General features: G+C 40.1%; 1 protein-coding gene across 5 annotated transcripts in view; it reads left to right on the top strand.

Moving 5' to 3' along the window:
• LRRC7 (leucine rich repeat containing 7) overlaps positions 1–19580 on the top strand; it is a gene marked incomplete at its 3' end in the record, with an annotated part of 100609 nt that extends 81029 nt beyond the window's left edge. For 4 of the 5 annotated variants that reach the window (XM_082313901.1, XM_082313900.1, XM_082313898.1 and 1 more), the window contains 5 exons: positions 4086–4205; positions 9789–10007; positions 11314–11406; positions 14039–14113; positions 19473–19580. In XM_082313901.1, the coding sequence (XP_082170027.1) occupies positions 4086–4205; positions 9789–10007; positions 11314–11406; positions 14039–14113; positions 19473–19580 (615 nt within the window). The remainder of the gene's footprint in view (positions 1–4085; positions 4206–9788; positions 10008–11313; positions 11407–14038; positions 14114–19472) is intronic. The other variant, XM_082313902.1, reaches the window with a different exon arrangement.
• Between the last annotated feature and the right edge of the window lie 3495 nt (positions 19581–23075).

Genomic DNA, 23075 nt, shown 5'->3' with positions numbered 1-23075 from the left:
ACACAATTATATACAAACGTTTGATGGGAAAAGCACATATGACAAGCCAGAGAGGGACATCGCTGAAGTAATTTCAGAGTAGCAGAGAGGAGGTGCTGAGACCTGACTCTGTGTCACGTATGGCCACACTGGAGTCCCAGCAGGAGCCAGTTGCCAGACACTTGCAAGCAGTTGCACCGTTGGGATTGTGTGTGATGGCAGGGGGCTACTGCAGTGCTAGAAGTGACGAGCATCGTGAAGTGTCTTACTGCATTAGCATCGGTAGCTGTTGGTACAAATTAGCAACATCTCTGTGAGTAATTAAAGGGTAACAGAGCACAGATCCAGGCGCTGAAATGTGATCATCTGCGCTGTTAATTGCTGGACTGGCCTCAGGCGTCGTTTTGTCCAGGCCAGCTGGCACCCTCCCAGGCAATCCCTGGCTGGAGTCAGCACCGGCCAGAAATTCCCAAAGGAGGGTTCCAATGCCCGATTTAAGAGTTTAGATCCAAGCCTATTTAGAAGAATAAGATAATTTAATGGCGGCAACATGACCAGATTGTGCTGGTTGGATGGAGGACAGGCCTTAGCAGTGCTCAGCTTACTAATACAGGCATATGCATCATACACTGGATTTCCAAGCAAAGCTGCGATAGGTTAACAACACACACACAGACACACACACAGACACACACAGACACACACACAAAGATGCAGATCAGTGTCAGGTTTCTTCTGCTGTAACTTACTTTCCATACACTGTTAACTTCATTTACACCTCCCATTCAGCTGTCCCTGGATTTAAACAAGTCCTAATGTTTAGTGTGTGCTTCTCTGTTGTTCAGTTGATGACATCTAGGTCAAATCTTAACCACAGATGTGTGTGTGTGTTTGGACACAGACAGCTTTCCAGTGTTGGTCATACTGTTTTTTTCTTTCAAAGAATTTGTTTGTCTACTTGGGTATATGCTAATTCTTGTCACAAGTCCTTGAAAGAAGTCCATTTGACATCAACTCCAAATAATGGTACTATTTTTCTACACACATTTAGGAATAAGGTATTACATATCACTTTAAGAATTTTAGGCTGTAGATGAATATGGATACTAATATACACATGTCTGAGGAAATTCATGAAACTGTTTAGAGTGACGTGTTTTGGGATGTGATCTTACGTGAATTATTCTGCTTTATATTTCACCAGCATTTCATTGCTACATACCCATATAAAATGTGATGCTGAACTGCATGAAAGGGGTGTATTCTTTTACTGTACTGTTTGGAAAGCAGTGAAAAATTATTGTTGAACAAATAACATGAATCTTTAATATTGTTTAGTTTTATTCCTTCACATGTTCTAAAGAATTTGCATTTCTTAATGAATCCAGGCCACAGCAGCTTAATGTTTACCTCTTCTTCTTCCTTTTTCTTGTGGCCTAGATTCAAGAGAGTAATGAGTGAGGTCGAATTGTCCAGTGAAAGATCAGGAAATCAAGTATAGCAATTACTTATTTTGAGAAAGTTTGTTACATCAATTCTACTCCATGTATAAAATGTTTTAACTGCTGCTTTTCATTTTTTATCTAGACTTAATAGATACGTAGTTTGTTTGCAGTCTGTCCAAGCTCTGTAAATGAATAATATTGCAAGTAGACAAATTCATTTTACTGCAGAAAATGAAAAGAAAAACCTGTTATCACAGAATTTTCCTATTTATTGAGAAAGCAGAAAGCACCCTCTGTATTTTTTCTTTTTCGATTTTGAGTGCAAAGTCATCTCTGCAGATTAGTCGTTCGCTTACAAAAATGGCACAATGTTGTCTGCAGTGACAAAACAAAAACACTTTTCAGAAGAATGCTTTCAATTTTTGGCATCCATCTCACAGTTCTTTTAAAAGTTTATGGGTTTGTGCACTTCATTCTCAGAAGTGTACAGTATCACCTCCCTTTAGGAATAATCAGCATATTCACATGTATCACTTAGGAGGAAAAACAGACGTTCCCTTAGGAAGCTGCCTCACTAATCCCCTCTGTCTCTGCCTGGTGAGGGGACATAGCATGTTCTATAAACTCATCTCACAGGGAGGTGAGCAGATTTCCAGCATAACCTTGGGCACCTCGGTCTGTGGGTGACTCTGGAAGGGATGACTCACATCACAAAGATGATGGCCTTTCTTTTTCGTTGTTTTTTACTACTACTCAGAGCAGAAATTTTTGCAATTGTACTTTTTCATTTCAGAAGTTGTTTGCTGCCCGGATCTCGGATGAGGTACCCCCTGTTTGGATGAGGGTTATGTGGGGATGTGCAGCAAACAGGGCAGAATGGCTGATTAATGAGTTTACATAGGCACAAAGAGCCCTACCTGGGCCCAAACTGGGACCCAAATTCTGATCCTTGGACAAACAGGGCTCAGTGTGTCCTGGGCTGGGAAGCCTCAGGCAGGGGCTAACCCCTGGCAGCGTGTTCAGGCAGGCTGCTCGCAGTCCTGGACGCCTGTCCGGACACAAAGGGTTAGCTGCGTGTGAGGGACTTCTTAGAGCCATATCGTCAGGTTTCATGCATGTCCATACGCCAGTGTACAGCTCTGGGCCCAAATTTGCCAGCGTTCGAGAGTCTTGTGCTATTTGAGAGAGCAGCAGCACTGCTGCATCAGGCACTGGTACCAGTGTCTGTTGAGTTGTCAGGGATAACCTATGGAAAAAGTGCTGAGGTTGGTCTCATTTTTCCATTTTTAATGTGTGTAAAGAAAGCTCTACAGGGAGGTCTTGTAGTTTCAACAGGGGAAATGTTTTTCTAGTGGTTTTTAATATAAGGAAAACCACATTTCCTGATTTTTCCAGAAGACTTCTTGAATGATGAGAGAATTATAATGAAAGTTTTCTTCGATTTTAAATACTTAGCATTGAATTTTTTTACTTAGCCTCTAAGGAGTATGATTTAAATCACAATTTACTTTTATTTACTTTTAAAGGATTTTTAAGCTTGCATAAAGAAGTTCTTAATTGACCAGTTACCAGCTTTAATATTTCAAAGCAAGTTTCATTCGTTCTTCAGTCATCTAAAGAAGTGTTTCAGGATTTTTTTTAATCTAAGCTAAAGAAGAAATTGCTTGAATGACAGGGGGGAGGAACAGACTTTTTTTTTTTTTTTCTTTGCAGATTGCCATTAATCAGAACTGAATAAGCAGTTTACTGAATAAGCACTACAAAATGCTAAGTGCTGTCAGTGGTAGTACAATGTTGGCATTTTGGAAAGTCTGACACAAAAAGCCATACCCACGTTAGCAAAATTTCCACCTATGGTAAAGAAATGCAGAGACGGGTAACAGAAAATCAGGATGGGACAGAAAAAGTACACATCCTCAAAAGTACTGAAAACAGGAGTAAAATAACCAGGGGGAAAAGTGACAAAGAAACATGTATAAAAGGAGAGAAAAATGGAAAGTGATAATAAAAGTATCAAGCTCATTTAGGAAACGTTAAATATGTGTTATATCCATTCATATCCAGGAGAGTATTTAATTACTGGCTAATATTGTACATATGATATCCTGTTAACTTAGAACAAAACCAGCCGTGGCCTAGAGAGCGTTTTGTGAGAAGCACACCACACACAGTGATACACAGAGCATAGCGCCAGGTAACAGTAGTCTCAAGTTCAATATTGCCATTAAGGAATATTTTCTGAAGAAAATATAAGCATATCGTTTATCCTGTTGTCAAATAATTTAAAAAATTTTGATGCTTCAATGACCGGTAAGAAAGTTCTAACTCAAATGATTAATGGCAGATTGCATGTTTAAATATGGAACTTTGCCAAAATTTGTTTCTCTGAAAATAATGTTAGGCTAAATTAATTTTCTCTTTTCTCTCATCATTCATTATTCTCATTATTTCTCTTATATATCTTTCAAGATCGCCTGCTTGCAGAGAGTCCCACAGCAATATGATTACACGTTAATGAAATACCGTAGAAATCTAAAAGGATTTCCATTTTAGCAATAGTGTGCTACAGTTTAACTGGGTTGATTAAAATAAATATGAAGAGAGAATTTTCTGTCATGGTGTGTCCAGTGACTAAAGGCTGCCCTACCATTTCTGCAACAGACCCCATCGCAGCAGAGCAGCATTCTGGACAACGGGCAGGAGGAGGTGTCTGTGAGCAGCCAGTGGAACCCCTACCCGCTGGGGCGGCGGGACGTGCCGCCGGACACCGTCACAAAGAAGGTAAGCAGCACGAGCAAAGCTGCTGACATAGCTATGGTTGTCTTCTTTTCCCAGCAAATCACTGGAAGGAGAACAGGTTAATGAGGACAGGTTTGGGGAACACATATTTTTGTTTCAAAGTTTATAGTAATAAGCATTATGAATTAAGGATGGTGTTTTCATGCCTGCTACCTGGTTTTGTATTTACTTATGCAGATGCTAGTAGTTACATCTATAGTGTGTGAAATGGGCACAGTGGGCTTGGCAGATGTATTTCTGCATGTATCAGACAGCCGTCAGCTCCCTCTTGTCCTGAAAAGTCTTCATTCAAATGTTTCATTTCAATTACATTCTTCAGTTCACAACGAAAAATAAATGTGTTGAGATGGAGGCAAGCCCAGTGTCTGGGCAATCACAGACATTTTCGCAGAGACATCCTAGGCACACGTCATTTGCTGATAAACTCACTAGAAAGGGGTCTAATTTCTAGTACCTTGTGGTGGTAGGCATTAAATGACAGTGCTTGGATCTGGCCTGTTTCTATGAAAACACTGGCTGCTCTCTCTCAGCCCCAACTTGGCTCTGCTCATCAACTGAGAAACTGCCATTTTTAGATGCTCTAATCATAAAGCTGGAGAATAGAGGATCTTGACAAACCAAACTGTGTTTGCAGTCAGCTTTAGACGGTGGAACTGCACATGTAAGCAGTGATAGTTACATTGATTGTTACCTATATGGAGATTAGTCCTGCTCATTCCTGAAGTAAAGTCTTATGAGTGAATAAAACTGGTGTGAAAGTCATAATGTGCACACTAATAACTTCTGTAGTGTAACTAACTGTCAGCACTGATGAGGCAAGTATCTCCCTACTGGCTTCACATCTTTTTATCCAAGATAGTTTCAGAAGCAGTAGCCCTTGCCTTCATACAAAAGCAGTGACAAGAGATACACATGTACAAGAGAATTGCTTGAAGATCAGAGACGAAAGCCGTTGTACTTAGAGCAGCCCAGAGACTCCTTCCCCGGCACAGGAGGGTGAGAAGGAGGGTGCCCTGGCATTGTTTGATGGAGTTGGCTCTGACAGTCAAGTTATTCAAAGGGTTTCTTTATCCTCTGATATGCAAGAAACTAGGATAAGAAATTTAAGAGGAGTCACTGCTTATCTTCACTGGCATATTGGGATGAAACCTGCGTTTATCCAGTCGCACAATCTAACACTGTCTATGTCTTGCATTTGTGCATCATCAGTGTTACTATAATAAGAAACTGCAGATTCTGTTTCGTTCTGAATATTTCAGTATCTCGCTGCTCAGATGTGGTAAGTACAAACATTGCATAACCATACTGAAATCTGCTTAACTCAGTGGAGCAATCCATTGTTACATCTGTTGTCAGCTACTTTAATTATACTGTAAATATTGGACACTGAGCTGAAAATAATTAACTTTGTGGTGGATGTTAAATAAAGTAAAGAATACAAATGAAATTGGGAAAGCAGTCTGCATAACAGAGATTTTTTTCTGCAGAATAAATAATTCCCTTTTCCAAGAAAGGCAGCTTATCCGCCTCCAGCAAGAGCCACAGTGTGAATGCACAAGAAGTAGTGATATGATCTCTTCAAAGTCTATTAACAGGAGTGAGAAAATGAATTCTGAAAATTGTTTACCCACCATCCTCAGGAGGTGGTTTGCAATGTGCCATTACGACAATGCTAATCTCTTCTCCATTGAAAGTGACCTAGAGTGTCTTGGTTTCCCAGCATCTGGGGATTAAAATACAGCAACTGTTTGAAGTCAGACTCAGAAAATCTTCTATAGAATTAAGCTCCAACATAACAAACAATTAAATGATGTAAATATAAACCATAGTATATGTTTTGGTTTTCCACTAACACAATAGTACTAGTGTGAATGGGCTCCTGCAGAGCCGAGTCACTACATGGTAGAGGTATACTTGGGAAATCAATGGAAGAAGAGTTGGAACTTGTTCTTCCAAGGGGAAGAGTGTGTATTATAGATGGATGTCTGTGTACTCAGGCCGATGTAGTACATATATGGACACAGTAATATGTGTTCCTAAATTGTCCACACATAGAGGGCTACTATACGTGTAGTGATGGCTATTTATGTATGTTAGGTAGGGTGGGAATACTACACAGTAATCACTACATAATTATGTGGTGTATGAGTGGTGGTTTCTGTCCTTTTTGCTGTTCAGAATACAGTTTAAATGCTAATTTTATTTTAAGTATGATCATTTATGTGGTCATTCCATAATTTATGGGCTATTTCTCTTATGGAAAAGTTGGATATTTTAATCTTCAAATTGAATAATCCACTGATTTATTAAAAGACTACAGTATTTATGCTTCCTGGAAGATTACTTTTTCTGTCATGTTGTTGTGGTTTAAACCCAGTCGGCAGCTAAGTACCACACAGCCGCTCACTCACCCTCTCCCACCCCCTGGTGGGATGGGGGAAAGAATCGGGGGGAAAAAAAAAGTAAATCCCCTGCGTTGAGATAAAGACAGTTTAATAGGACAGCAGAGGAAGAGAAAATAATAATAAAAGAATATACAAAACAAGAGATGCACAATGCAATTGCTCACCACCCGCCAACTGATGCCCAGCCAGTCCCTGAGCAGCGATCACTGCCCCCCAGCCAACTCCCTCCAGTGTATACGCTGAGCATGATGTCATATGGTATGGAATAGCCCTGGGGCCAGTCTGGGTCAGCTGTCCTGGCTGTGCCCTCTCCCAGCTTCTTGTGCACCTGGCAGAGCACGGGGAGCTGAAAAGTCCCTGAGTAGTGTAAGCACTACTTAGCAACAACTAAAACATCAGGGTGTTATCAACATTATTCTCATCCTAAATCCAAAACACAGCACTATACCAGCTACTAGGAAGAAAATTAACTCTATCCCAGCCAAACCCAGGACACATGTCAACAAGTCAGCTACATGACTGATTAAATCAGTTGTATTCTGAGTTAACTGCTCCTCCATAAAAAGGGAAGGGGTAGAAGTGTGGCAGGGCATCATCAAAAGGGAACCTGGAAATCACTCCGTATGAAAAAAAGAGGTTGAAGAGTGAGAATGAAGATGGAAAATGAACAGACATCAGGCAACCTGGGTGCAGGGTGATGACCCTCTAAGAGGATGAGCTACACAGATTTGGGGATGCGTAGGACTATGTTAGTTGGCCTCTTCTGCTGCAGGATTGCAACAGCCCACATGACGGCTGAAGCCATGCAAACTCTTGGCGATCCCTGCGTGGACTGTAATGGTCTTGGTGGATGTGGAAGGAGCATATGCTATGGAACTGGAGCAGGCAGCTGCCTCAAAACTGGGACGTACAAAAGTGTCTGAGTCACCATTTCTCTCCCTTTCTGACTTGGGAGTAGTTCCGTTAGCCACAACTGAGAGGTTGGAGGCTCTTTCTGTTTCATTGCCAGCATCTGCTGTTCAATACAGAGGTCTTTCTTTTAACCTGATAGATTTGAGGCTTTTCAGTGAAGAAGCACAATTTTTTTTGTGTTTGAAATAGACATCTTCCTCTGAGGCAGACAGTGCACCTGGTGTGGACTGCTGTGGTGGATATGGGGTTATATCTGGGGCAAATAGCAGAATTTATGATATTCTGCTTTTTTTGGATCCTCCCGTGATGAGTATCTGACACGACATGGAGTACAGAACTGTGCTGCACATGGTGACCTGCTCACCTTGCATCTCCGCAGTGCAAGGTGGCACAGATTCAGCAATCCGCTGCAGGCATGGCTTGTTGCTGCTAGGGAGTTAATGAATAGCTAAAAAGTCTGTCTTGAGCATTTCTTTCCCTTCTGATCTTGGATGAATTAAAGATCTCTCTGACCTGTAAAGTGGAATGTTCACAGTACAGACTGACTTCACCAGGCTATTCTTGGAATCCTTGGAAAGTGCTTTTACATACAGAGGTGAGCTGTGTTTTAAGAAGAGTTTGGGGATTGAAGATTTGGGCACAAGGAGCAAGAGATTTCTCTGTCATTACTCACCTTGAGACTATCCCTTTTGTACTAAAATGAAGAACTGTCAGACATGTATTCTACCTAGTCTCTTTCTTCAAATGTAGTCAGCAAAAAAATAAGACAGAGCAGATCAGTTTTGCTCACAGTCACTGCATGTCTTGCTGGGATTCTGTGTTCAGTGACATGAGTAGCTCCAACTGCATCTGTGTTAATGATATGTTGTGCAGACAAATCTTGGAAATCCATTAAGGTGTATTTTTGCTGTGGCAACAAGCAATTATTTCTAATGTCCTGGCTGCTGTAACTTCCGAGGCCAGGTGATTGGCAAATTGGTAAGAAATGTTTTGATCTTTTACTGTATTAAATTTAATCTTGTCTAAAACACAGTCTCACAATTGGTGACTCTTCCACCAGGATCATAAATGTTCAGTAGTACTGAGGATTAGACCTTCATGACGAGATGTGATTGTGTTGTTGGCTGGTGTAAATTTAATGTGAAATGTCGTTTAAATAGGTCTGTTTTGCCCATAGAGACTTGTAGATATTGCGACATGCAATCATAATGCTCTTTCATATTCGGGCTGTTCAGATAATAGCACTGGTTGATGGGTGCATATAATCTGAAAACTCTCAGTAGCAATGGTGTGGGATTTTGTGGAGGTAATAATATTTGATCATACAACGGAGCATGAATTTTGCTTGTTCCCTTACTGCTAAGCTGCATGTGATTATTTATAGGCAACAGCGTCTGAATCCTGTAAATATGAAAAGTATAAAATTATCTCAACGGCATTTATTTTGCAAAGATTTGCCTCAAATGTTTATGTAATTCATGTGCCTAAATAGAGACTGTATATTGAAGAGTAAGCAAGTATGCAACTTTACCATGTCAAGAACAGAATACAGAAAGCAAACCTCACCTGCAAACGTGAAAGGCAATGGGGATGGATGGCATAGAAGAATGATAGCAGTCATCCTTTTTTTTCTGAAAATATCAAAAGGCCAAGTCAATGTAAATGCAGTATTTCACTTATATTTACAAAATATTAGAGCTTCAAATCAGTAGATATTGTCATAGAAACTTGATAATTTGATGAGTTACATTTTGTAAAAAACCACATTTGTTCCTAGGACAAGGCATAAATAGGATTTAATTGATTATGCTTTCTGTACACAGTGTACAATACTGGCCAATAGCTGTATTTGGGTTATAAATCTTATTCCAAACTACCCTCAGAAAAAAAAAACATTCCAGTATCTTCAGAGTGTGCTCTGATGAATAATCCGCCCTACTTCAATTTATTAAATGTTTTCAGTTCACAAAACATTCGGAGCAGAAGCATATGTCATGACATGAGGAGAAAAATATTTTCTGTTTATAAAACCTACTGTATAGGGCTAATTTACCTTAAACCTCCTAAGGTCACTAAATGCAGTAGGCATATCCTTGCTGCTTTTAATCACAGTTGTTTCCAGCTGTGGTCAAAAGGCAAACCTCTGATATGATTTAAGAGGTTTGCTTTTACTTGACTCTGTAAGTTGTAATAATTGCTTCTTTTCAGCTTCCTGAATTTCTGGCCTAACGGGTTACGTTACCCACAGGCAGGTAGCCATATCCAGACTTTAATGGGATCACAAAGCCTACAGCATCGGAGCCGCGAGCAGCAGTATGAAGGAAACATGAACAAAGTCACCATTCAGCAGTTTCAGCCACCACTCCCCATTCAGATTCCCTCTTCGCAGAGCTCTCGAGCACCTCAGACAGGGCGATGTTTAATCCAAACCAAGGGTCAGAGAAGTACGGATGCATATCAGGAGCAGGTGAGAAAGTGTGTCTATAAAATAACACTTTAACAAAAACTTTCTGGTTTTTTTCTGCCTTGAGCCTGGGGCAATAACAGAGGGCAGCTGAGCCAGACAGCATGGGGGAGGTATGGTTGAGCTGGAGGCAGGTGAGCAGGTCTCTCCTCTTCCCCAGCACCAGGGATTGATACCATTTTTTTCTTGGATTGACCAAGCAACACAATTTGGCATTGAAATTCCTGAACAGAGCTGACATCACTGGGTCATACTGCATTAATTAGCAATTTCTGACAATTCCCCAGTAACCTAGTTCAGTGCTAACAGCGCAGCATCTTTGACATGATGCTGATTTTCTCAGGTTTGTTTCGGCTGCTCCAGTTTAGCCCTGTGAAAGGCCAGCTGTAGTTCCAGTGCCCCCAGTGTAACAAAATGGGTGCTGATGAGTTTCTTCATTAAGTGGTCCTATCCTCATTATATTTGGCCTTAATGACTGCAATAACTGTTTGAGGCACCTGACTTGCAGAATAAGGTTCAGAATCATTAATAAACCTTTCTCTTGTGTAAAGTGTTGGACGATCCACGCAAGTAGCTGCCTGAATTAAGTCCCTGAGTATAGCATTGAGATTCAGAAGCAATTGCTTGTGTGGCTCACAGTACATGCTCAGACTGGCTCAATGAGCAGTCATTAAGCTACACTGAAATTATTTTTATTTTATATTCAATTACCCAATGCCATTTAGAGTCATCCTGACTAAAAGATAAGATTCAGCACTGTTTCCTGGAGTAAGGCACTTGTAAAAGTGGTTGGTGTTCAGTGCAGGCTATCAGGGCTGTAGCCCTGGTACTGACAATGGTCTGAAGATCTCTGAGCTTCAGAGTACTTATTCCTTGGGTTTGTCCTGAGCATAGCACCCGGGGATGCTGCACATGTGACACCTTCTGGAAAAATAAAAGTGCACAAGATGAAGCCTCACTGACAGTTTTATCACAATGTTTAAGTGAAAAATTTGGCCAATGTGAACTGCTCTTTCACAAGTCTAAAGGGTTTTTTTTTCTTTCTCCTTGAAAATAAAACTTTAAAATATATGCAAAAATACATGCTGCGCTGTGAATATTATGGTATCATTGCAGCATGCTAAAATCATGAATATACTTTCAGTTTATAACCATATTCTACTACTTTTATTGTATTGTGCAATACAGCTTTTGAGAGGGTCAACTCATCTTGTTATTGGTGAAATGGGATATATGAAAAGATGATGCCATTGTTTAGTTAGGCTTTAATGTTGGCATTGACTTATCTTGCCATTTCTTTTTAACCTAGTTTTGTGTGAGAATAGAGAAGAATCCTGGCCTTGGTTTTAGTATCAGTGGTGGAATAAGTGGGCAAGGAAATCCATTCAAACCTTCTGATAAGGTAAGTTATAAATTTCTCTCTAAATGGTCCTTATTTTAGAGTGGCATATAGTGGAGACATAGATAATATGATTGAAACTTTTATGTGGTTCTGTTGTGATAATGGGAAGAATTTTTCCCATACTTGGCTTTTTTTATTTGTTAGGGGAGTGTTGTTTGCTTTTTTTTTCTGGTTAATGAAGACGAGAGAATCAAAACAGAAATGATGCAGGTGTCTGCCTTAGATTCCATGTATAAGATATTTTTTGAGACTGTTTTCTGGAGAATCATCTCTCTCACTTTTTTCTTTAAGAGTCAATATAGGCCCTGATTAAACTTTCACTGAAGTTATTAGAGGGAATATTAAACCAGTAATAGCATCACTAGGTAGCTGAAATGCCAGGGTTTATAGCAGCTGTATCAAATAAAATTGGCCTGGCCTGCAAACTGGTCTGGAGATGAGCAGTGCCTTACAAACACCATGGCAAGCAGTCTTCTGTAATGCTAATTAAAAATCACACCATTATGGTACATGATGGTCAGGGAGAATCAGTATTCATTCTGGGAATTACACATTTAAGAGCTTGATAAATCTCTTTACCATAAAAGGAAGCCTAGTAAAAATACAACATCTGGTGATTATCAGCTACACAGGGCTTTAGGATTAGGAAATGGACCATCTGTTCTGTGCGGTAAAACTGGAGTTTGTTGAAAAACAAGTACTATAGGTACCTCTTTGTTAAATATATTCTTCTATTCTTTGACAATACTGGATTCAGCTTTAAGCAGCTGTCATAACTTCCATAAATATTGAGAATGTTTGGCAAAAGATGAAATTAAAACTATCTTTTAATCTCTTCTCAAAAATTGGAGATCTGCGTGCAAATTAAAAAAATAATTTCCCCACCACTCTGAAATACAATGGAAAGCTAACTGGAAATGTAAAATATGATTGGAAATAGTAATCTAACACAATCTTAATTCCTTTCAATTTTCTCATTGATAATCCCTGTTTTGAACTTCAAGAATAGTTCCATTAAATGTACATAACCGTCATGCATTTTAACGACTACCCCTTCAAACATACTCATTTTTGGTGTCCTTCTTTGAGACTGCACACTGGGATTACACTTTATAACATCATGGTCTTTTTTTCCACAGTTTGATGATGTTAGAATTAAGCTATACTTCCACTGTCTATCACTTGCTTGAAATTATTAAAGAAGAGTCTATATCCCACTGTGAATGTGTCTGCACCAGTTAGACATGCAGTGCAATAACAGCTGTAGATAGACTTAATTTTACCAATAACAGAAACGCAAAATTATGTACTAAGGGAGTGATAGGGTGGTTATATTGAAGGAATTAATAGTTCAAAGTTTTTTTATGTCTTGTTACTCTGAAGCATTGCTTCCCACACTGTTAAATCAGATTTATCATGTTTTAAATATCACAGAAGTGATAAGAGGGGTGATATTGTCTCTCATCATACATGCCAGTCATTTGTGATGGTTTTAAGTCACGCATATGGTACCATTCTGTCTATAAGATGAAATCAGTGGGGATGGCAGTGAGCACTCTTCTGCATAGTGATATACCCTTGTCCTGACACGCTGACGGTACTGTGGTGAGAGGAAAGGACAGGAAGAGCGGTAGGAAGCACAGAAGCAATCAGTCATTTTGAATGGCAGGCTTGTGTCACAAGTTAATGGCACGTGGATGAAATATAAGCAGCCCATTACTCTGCTCTCAAGGAGCTGAGGTTTTTATAAGGTTAACAGAAATACTGGACAGTGCCTTGCTCCAGAAGGCTATAAAATCCCTAAAGGACGCACATGATTTGCATGATGATACCAAGCAGGGAGTTTCTCTGGTGTCTCTGGGAGCAATGTAAATGGCTAAAATTTAGTCTATGCCCAGTTCTAGAGTCTGTTTAAAGGTATTCACCCTCGGCAGCAGGGTAAGCACAGCAGGGAAAAAGTGAGACTAAGGATACAGAAGTACAGGACTGCATGAGCTGTATGGGAAATATTTGAAATGTGTTCATCATCTAGGAACTCAATCTTTGGTTTTGGATTTTATTAACATATTTTACTGAAATTCTGATAACAAATCTAAAAATATCCTTTATTACTTAATAATTTTTCCCCTTTCAAAGTCATTTGCTCCTCAGACACTAGATTAAGTGACAGTTCTACAGACCATTGTACTGAATATCTCAAGGGCTGAATATCAAGACTGCTTTTTAGAAATTGTTTTAAACTTCTTTTTTCCTGGAAGAAGTAAACAAATATTACTGTATACATTATGGTACACATTATTCTAATAAATTAATGCTTGCTTCATTTTACTTATCCTCCTGGTAACCCTGTTACTCTTGCCCTATTCAAATTGGACATTATTTTGTGACGTGCCATCTTAGTTTCAAATGACCCACAATTATATTTGTATCGGGTGATAACAAGCCGAAGGTCATGGAGAGCTGCTACAAACCCGTACTAGTGTTTTATTACAAACAGATTTAAAAAAGAGTTTAGTATTTAGACCATTGCCAGAGTATATAAAGCCCCCAGACACCAGTTAGGGAGACACCTGTATTTTGGGAACTAGTTCTCAGTAATAGCATCCTAACCTCTGTTACTTCTGACTTATAGGGTATCTTTGTTACTAGGGTTCAGCCTGACGGACCAGCATCCAGCCTGCTCCAGCCTGGCGATAAGATCCTCCAGGTATGGATGGATTTAACTGCTTTGTAACTGAACTGAGTCTTTGCCTCTTACAAGTACAATGATATTGTTTTCAGTACAAGCTAACTGCTAGTTTTGTTGTTATGGTACTTTAATATTGATTTAGAAGAGTGTTACTTGCAGTTCTTTTGAAAGCTGGTCTCAGAAGGAAGGAATAAAGCTGTTTGAAAATGAACTGAGGATGTGAAAAAGAGGCACTGGGGTGTGCTGTCCAACAACCCCCCTGCCACTAGCGGGGAGCTGAATTAAACCCAGGGAACACACTGAGAGCAGAGGGACCATAGCACAGCAAGGAGCCGGACTGTCCTTCATTTTGCCTCGCAGTTTCTGCTCCCTCCCCAGGGATACTGAATAAGGCACATGGATGCCAGCACCAGCCTTCTGGGAGGGAATGGCACTGCAGGAAAGGGTTAATGCTTACAGTCTGTCACAGGAATGATCCAGGTGACAAAATTTAAATTCTAAAATAAAAATAATCCTTACATCATATCCAGCTTTTCCACACTAACAGCGCAAGAAGGTGCAGGGAGAAAGGAACTTTACAATCAGTTTCACAAGCATAAGTATATGACAAAGCAAGACATGTTCATAATTTTCACCTTTGCAGCTGATGTGACACTGGTGTAAGGAGCTATATGGTCACATTTTTTGACAGAATTGTAACTGGCAATATTTTTGCCTCTCTTTTGCTGCCTCAGCATTTTTGAATGCACTCACATGAAAAACAGCCACTACTGGATCCACTACTGGATCATGGAAGCATCTGCATAATTTACAGAGAAATCTCAGCTTTTTGTTTTCTTTTTTGTTTCTGCAACAAATATTTCCTGTATTCCAGTGAACTTTTTAAAAAGAAAGGCAGGCTATTCCTGAACATACCTTTCAAAAATTCCTCATTCATAATGGCTGTCCATGTAGGAAAGGGTTTTCTACCAAACCGGCAAGGTTTTCTACCAACCTGCAAGGTTGTTTCTGTTTTTGTTAAGCCTGGAAAATGTGTTACCACTGGCAGCAAATAGTATTACTTTTGACAAAAGGAAGAGAGTCATTATAGCTGTCTGAAAGGCTTATAACAGTTTTTAAAGCCATTCACACTGATCAAGGCTAAGACGTTAACTGTGTTTTAATCAGTTATATGAAGGAAGTCAGCAAACCAAGGATGTTTGAAATGTCTTCGGTAGCCTCTCTCCTTCGCTCCCCCCTGCCCCTCCTACCCAGCACGGGCACTGCAGTAGTTATCAGCTCTGCAGTCTCAAAAGGCGACTCATGTTTAATTGCTAGTATGTTCAAAAAACAATGAAACAAAGAAAATAGCGAAGCTAAAGGAAGTACAAAATTAGCTAGAGATATTTAGAATAATCAAAGTGCTATACTGAAAGCTGAGCTTAGTAACAGAAACAAAAATACGTAAGAGTAAAGTATGTTAAAAAGTAACAGCAAACTAAGGTGAGAAGGTTGCCTGCGGGGGCAAGCAGTGGGCATATGCCGTGGGAGTAGTCTTAAGGCAGTCATGCGAGGGCTGTATTGTTCTGTGCAGGGAAAGGTCTGTTGCTTGTGTGTACCTAGCATGTCTTCATCAAAGATGTACACTTTTGACCTGCATTTATTTTGTAGCTATTGTTATGTCAAATGATTTCTCCTGATGGGCCCAGGCCTTCAGGAGCTGGGGTTTCTCATGTTTCAGCATGTGTTCCTAAAACAGGAGCATTTATGTATATTTATATAATTGCATTTAAGGTACTGCTGCATTTTTTTTAGGTAGTAAATTTCACTCTCCTGATTTATTCATCACTTATGTTGATGAAGTTTGTTTGACTTTTTGCACTCTCAGTCATTCTTGTAGGATTGTGGATCAGTCTCAGCAGTGTTTCTCATTTGTCACTGTCAGTATATCAGTTCAAATTTTCTGGCAAGAACATTTTCCTTTTATTTGCAATTACTTCTACCCATGCATAATACCTGTTACCAGGTGTTGATTTATATTGTGGCAAGTAAAAGGGCAGTCATTAATCTCATGAAGGAATTAATTAACAGAAAAAAACCATAACTATGATGAAGGTTATTTTACTTTTCAAATATAAGCAATGCCTTTAGCTAAAAGTATTCAGATCCCTAGGCAGTAAGAACTTGAAATTATTAATACTTACTGGCAGTCACTTCACCTCCACCCCCATTTTCCACTGTTACCATCACCTCTGCATTTATCTCATGAGACAATCCCCTGCCAGAGACTAGGCCTTTGTAATACCAGTTACTGTGTAGAAGGAGGTTCCTCTTCACCCATAGTCTCTCTTCTTTGGCGTCTGTAGCTATCTGCGCCACTCATTGTCTTCCACAGGTGTACTGGTTGTGACACCAGTTGCTGCTGGGACTTCCAAGGGAGGAACCATCTTCCTGTGTTTCCTCAGCCTTAGGCCACTCTGTCCTCACGCTGTCTGCCCCGTGACCTGCTTTTAGTATCATCTAAATCTTCCATGCTGTGGGCTCTCACTCCCGTCACATCTATCTGACACTTTGCCCCCCAGCGTTACTGGCTGGTGCCTTTCTGTTTTATCATGTCAGGTAACCCCAGTGTCACCGTTACTGGAGCACCTCGATGCCTGTGCACCTTTTGTGCTCCCATGCAGGGAATTCAGTTTACTCGAGATGATACACAGGAAGATATTATCAGACCAAGACTCCAAGGGGAAATTTTTTAAATATTTACATGGAAGAATTTGCTTAGCAAGATGTTTTCAGGAGAAGCAGTCATGTTTCTGTCATGCATTTATGTGTGTCCCCAAGCAGTTTTGGTAAAAGAGGAAGGGAAGCTTTAAAAATTAAAAGGCTTGACATTCCCTGGGTGGAGTTACCCAGCTCACTGAGAAACTGTCATTCTTAAACATGGTTTTGGCTGTTGCCTGTTTTTGATACAAGAGTGTTTATGTGTCTTCTGCAGTGAACAAATTCTGGTCCTTATAATTCCAGAAGCCCACAGCCCCACTGGGATCCTGGGGGGAGCAAAATTGTTGTATCTTTCCTTTCTGTGTCATAAGCTCTTAAGTTATTTATTTGATACCATTTTGAACCATTCTTTCTGTCTAATAATTAAAACTAAATAATAACTCAATGTGTAAAGATATATGCAGATCTCATAGCATATTTTGTGGGGAATGTGAGACCACAGCAGGAATGAAAGAAGTAAATTCCGATTATCACTTATTTATATGTTAAATAACAAATCCCTCTGGGTGTGGCCTGCTTAGGTATTTTTGGATGTGTATCTCCTACAGCCCTCTTCCACTGAGAAACTTCTCTTGCAGAAAGGAGGTTTCTCTGCTACCTAGAGCTGAACCTGCACAACATTTTCCTGTACCCCTCACTGCACAGGTTGAAAATGAGAAGGGGAGTAGGCAGAGCTGGCCTGCTCTCAGGTTTCTTTTCAGGTTCTTTTATTATTTTTTTTTTTTTCCAAATGAGCAGTACAGATCCCAGTGAGCTGTGTGGTGAATAAACTGAAACTTCTTCAGTTTCCCTCTGAATTACATCAGAGTCTGAGCTGACCTCAAACTGAATGCCAAATGGCTGCATAATTTTGGCACATAAGTGAATGTCTTTCAAACTTTTCCTACCTGAAACCTGTATTCCTGTTTCTCAGAGCAAATATATTTTATTGTATTAAGCTGAATGAAAGTGAACTACTTTTCACTATTGCTTGGATGCTGCCTTTTCTCTGTGCTCTGTGCCTGCCCGTTGCCATTCCTGTGCAGTTGTCAGTGCTAGAACTCGCAGCAGCTGATACCTTTGAACAGAAGCCTTCAAGTGTCAAGAAAGCATCACCACACTCATGGGCTTCCTGTTCCTGTAGAGACGTGTGCGCAGCACTTCTTTTAATTATCATTCCGGTCTGGGCATCCTTTAATACCGCAAGAGGGCATGGGGCATCCTTTCAGCAAGTGCCTCGTCTGGGGCGAGATCTTAACTTCTGCGAGGAGACAACTGGCCGTGGGCACGGGTGAGCTGGGGAGATGTGAGCACCCTAGGGAGCTCTGGCAGCCGCTTTGTGCTGCTTGTCCAATACCTCAGCCATGCTGATGGCTGACAAGGGGTGGCTCTTGAAGTCTGCCTTCCATATATAACGTGGCGTAGTATGGTTTTGTTGTGGCCAAGAAGATGTGCAATGTATGTGCAATGTATGTGCAATGTATGTGCAATGTATGTGCAATTGATGTGCAATGGTATGGATATGTGCAACAGATGTCTGGTAGTTCTGCTATGGGGCTGTAATTTCACAGCAGCAGTTTATTAACCAAAGCATGAAGGCTTCACTAACCTATTTTTAAATGTTAGTTAAAATATATATATATATATATATACACATTGTTAAAGTGCAGTGTGTTTATAGAATTGCTATAAGCTAGAGAGACCAGGTTCTGCCCCGGACAGCCCTATAGCCTGTCTCTTGATTACCTTCTCAGCCCTGGCAGCCTCCATGACCACAGTCCCAGCTGCACACCCGCACGTTCCCGCACGTCGTCTTGCTGTGCCTTTAGCAATGGGTTTCACGGGTAAAGGACAGTGGAGGTTTCTGCTGGTGTCTTTGGGGAGGGAAAGGGGAGCTTTGAACCAGCTGACCATTTACCCAGCTGTGTGCAAGCCCTGCAGTAGGGCCATGGGAGTCTGAGGGCTTTCACGGTGGCTAAATGGCAGGTGTCTGCAGCGAGTGTTATCTTTGTTCGGTACCTGACCACCTTCACAGGCTGCCTTTATTCTGTAGTATGGTGGATCTTCTACTTGGCTTATTGATCACACTTTGTAAACTGTTGGTAATTATGTTTAAAATCTGACTATTTTAAATAGTGTTGTAACAGAAAAGTTATGGAAAGATTTAATTAGCACTAAATCAGAAGTATTCAGTAAATTTTCCCCTTTTTGTATATGCAGTATATCTGCATCTGATCTGAGCCGGAGCCTCCTTTGTAGTCAGCAATGCATTCTGGCAGCATTAACTTTCTTTGGGCTTCACAGTGTTTGAAACTCTTACATCCCAGAGTTATTGTTTCTTCAGAAAATATGTGGAATATCCTAGAGCCACAGAATAATTTAAGTTGGAAAGGAGTCCCAGAGGTCATCTAGTCCAGCCCCTGCTTGAAGCAGGGGGGTGCAGTATCTGTCCAATGCAGGAAGAGAGAAATGTGTTCTCTCAGTGGTACAGTCAAACTCCTGTTTGCGGGAAATAGTTATATGATTATTATTTATTTTAGCCTTGTTTTTAATTTCCGTGTATCCCGTTGCTCCCCCAAAATGAAGACACTAAATAGAATCTCATTGGATTTTTCTTCTTCTTGTTTTTGTGTTACAGGCGAATGGACACAGTTTTGTACATATGGAACATGAGAAAGCTGTATTACTACTGAAGAGTTTCCAGAATACAGTAGACCTAGTTATTCAACGTGAGCTTACTGTCTAAATATTTTTTTATAAATAGTAAATATGTCTAGCCAGATCTAATGTTCAAACAGATTTATACATAGGAAACAAATTTTTTGCCAATTGCTGGACCAATGGCAAACAGTAGTGCCAAATGTATAATACTATATGTTAGTACCAATCATCTTGAAAAAAATATATTAACTATATAAATATATTGTTCATGTGGCTATGTATTAGTTTTAATTGTCAGCCTCTGGCTGTGCATTGGTGCGTTTTTTTAATCAAGTTACTTCTTAAGGTCAATTTCATATGATTTCAAAACACAGAAGCACATACAAATTCTTTAGGAATTCTGCTGTCCATCAGAAACACTGCCTCAAAGTTGTATATGCCTTTATAAAGATAAAATATATTAACCTGTACTTCCCATGAAATATTTCTATCATGTCACATACAAAAATATAGAGAAAAAATATTTTCATAAACACCTCGAAGAAAGTATATATTAAATTAAATTTAATAATGTTCATTTATTTTCAATGCAAAGATATTATATGCCTTATGAAAATACCTGTACATATGCAGTGTGTATAGCTGGCTCCATATTAATTAGTAAAAATGTCACTATACAGGGTGAGATACTTAATAAATTATACTGTCAACTCTGGGACCTAGATATAAAAAAACCTACATGAAAATTGGTTAACTTCCTTTGGTTTGACACTTCTAGTTGATTCCATGTGAACACACTAAATGGACGAACAGCAGGTTTAGGCAGGTATGGTTCATAAATGGAAGAAGGTTGTGATGGGTGGCAGTAAAACTTCTTCTGTTGCTGCTAATTTTATTATTTAACTTTTCAATTTGAAATTATAGGCCCTTTACTTACATTCCTCATTCCCCCAGTCTTACATTGTTCTGCATTTTTACTCTGGTCCAGGCTGTGCTAGCCCCTGCTCGCTATATTCACTGTCAGTGAGGCTTTAACCTTTATACAATCCTTTATTTGAGTAATAGTCTCTTTAAAATGAGTGGGAGCAGATTTAATCTAAGATACAATGCATCACAGGGGGAGCAGCAAATGACACTGAGCGAGCCTGAGAAAAGCTTTCCCACTGAAGTACGCAGTTTGAAAACCCTTAAGGTAAAAGTCCTGGTGCTGTTCCCAACAGAGAATACTGACAGCACAGAGCTTTGCAAAACTGCTGTTGGTTCAGTGGTTCAGGTGTCCATCACGTTTATACCTGACAGCATGACAGAAAAACATAAAACCTCCCACGAGATTTTCTCAGGGGATCCAATTTCCATTGCCCTGAATGACACTGATGGCGAGGGACTGCAGGGAGAGCCGGAACCTGCTCCGGGAGGGCCGCCCTCACTCGCACCTTTTCCAGCTGGATTAGCAACACCCTGAAAAACCTAAGTCAGAGGAGTGTACCTATAGCGCATGGGCAAGGCCACGAACATTTTGCTTTTCTACTTGCAAGAGCCTCTAGAAAGTCTTAAACCTTTCTTCTTTTCCCATCAAGCGCATGCTGACCGAGGTAATTATACTTCAAATTAAACTAAACTTCAAAAGAAGTTATGTATATATATATAAACTGCCGTTATGTATAAAGCCCTGTCTGCTATTTGGACCTAGTATTACTCCCACAGAGGTATAAATATACTTTGTGGAGTTTCGCTGCAGTCCTGCGTACAGTAAGTGGAAGGCCTGAGCTACGAAAGGTGCTGTCAGCATTCCTGTTAGCCGGTGTGTCCCTGACATCACTGAAACACACCATTACACGGAGTTCCTGCACAGGCGGTTTGGTGTGCGAGGGGCTTACGCCAGGCTCACGGCAAACCGGACAAATTCATGGCAGAGAAATCTGCTGAGGTTACTAAATGCCTAGCAATCGGTTTGGGTTCAGGTGTTAGGACAGGGTGGTATTATGAAGACTACCTGTGCACATAGGAAAGGAGAGATAAAAGTACCCCATACATAAAAATTAAATTACAACTTAGAACTGTAGGAACTATCCCCTAATGTTATTATGAAGCACCAGCTTTTAAATTGTTTGGATTTTTTTCTTTTTTTTTTTTTTTTTTTTTTCTTTAACTGCATGGCAACTGTTGAGAAGTAGAGTCTGGCCAGGCCGTGGCACTGAAGCTAGCATGCTGGGTCAGTGCAGAGCTGCAGCCCTGGGCTCGGCTGCGCTAAGGGATTTCTTTAGCAATCGTTTGGAAAGTGACACTTCTACATTTGCATGTAAGTTCCCTGTTCTCTCATTGTTTGCATCTCCCTTTTTCTCCTCAATCAACAGGAATGATTAAGTTTATTAGTATAAATATTAATGAGACGTGAATTCCGAGCTGACTGAGCAGGTTCCCACGTCACATGAATTTTACTTTAACCCCGCAAGCATTCCTACTGGAAGGGCTTCTGTACCACCAGAGTGGCAATGCACCACCAGGTGCCACAGTGAGCCATAGCTGATGCTAATCCTAAAATTTACAATTTGAATAAATGATTTTATGATATTGAGAATGTAAATTTAAATAATTAATGCTTTTAAATTAAATTAAAATCTTCTTGATACCACAAGCTGAAAAATCTTGCTGTATTTACATGATTTGGTTTTGGATCATTATTTGCACAATTTTTTTCAGCTTTCAGTTTTCCATTACATGAATGTAACTTCGTAATGTGCCATCAAATCACACAGGCTCTGGCAGAGCCCATCTAAAACTTTTCTGACATTCATAGCATTTCAGAGGCCAAAATTTCCATTCTGGAGTCCCATTTAAAAAAAGAAATAAGGGGTTATTCAACATCACGTTCGGAAAATTGTAGACACCTACGTAGCTTTTAGTTAATTATGTTGAATGGGAATTAGGCCCCTTAATAGGCATGGATGCACCTAAATTCCTCTGTGGAGCTGCCTTTGTCTTTTCATGCAGAAAATCACTCTTCTGAATGTGACCACACACACGCCTACACTGCGATGCAGCGTATACCAGCACATCTGTTATTACACACCCTGTAGGCATTTCATGACAGCACAGCTCCCCAGCTCAGAAATCCTTCCTGTGACTCCACTTCGGGCAGGAAAATGGAGTAAATGACTACGGCAGCTTTGAATCATGCTGTAATGCTGTCTGATGTCATCATACAGAACACGATGCACCCATCTGCCCCCTGCAAGCAAAATGACAAGACAGACTCCTGAGACGTGTGCCAGCATTAAATATACCTATTATGTACATAGCATGAAAAATCTGGTAGGGAGTTGCAGATATAGGAAGGATGACGAGAGCTCTGCCTTAGGATCTAGAACCAAGATAACAACTTACAGGCAAAAATTGGTAAACTGAAAAAAGCACGTGAGCTTTAGTGCTCGTTAATACCACATTTTGTGCTCGGTTGTTTTTCTGCATGCTGAGTTTATTAGACCTAAAGCACAGTGGCATAATCAGTCGGGGCTGTGTGCAGAACTGTATTTCAAGATTGCTGAGTGCTTTCATTAATGGGTTATAATGAAAAGGAAAT

Source organism: Platalea leucorodia (assembly GCF_965183815.1).
Source record: "Platalea leucorodia genome assembly, chromosome: 5".
Lineage (NCBI taxonomy): Eukaryota > Metazoa > Chordata > Aves > Pelecaniformes > Threskiornithidae > Platalea > Platalea leucorodia.
Note: the sequence above shows the minus strand (reverse complement) of the source record. Positions and strands in the feature narration are given on the sequence as shown.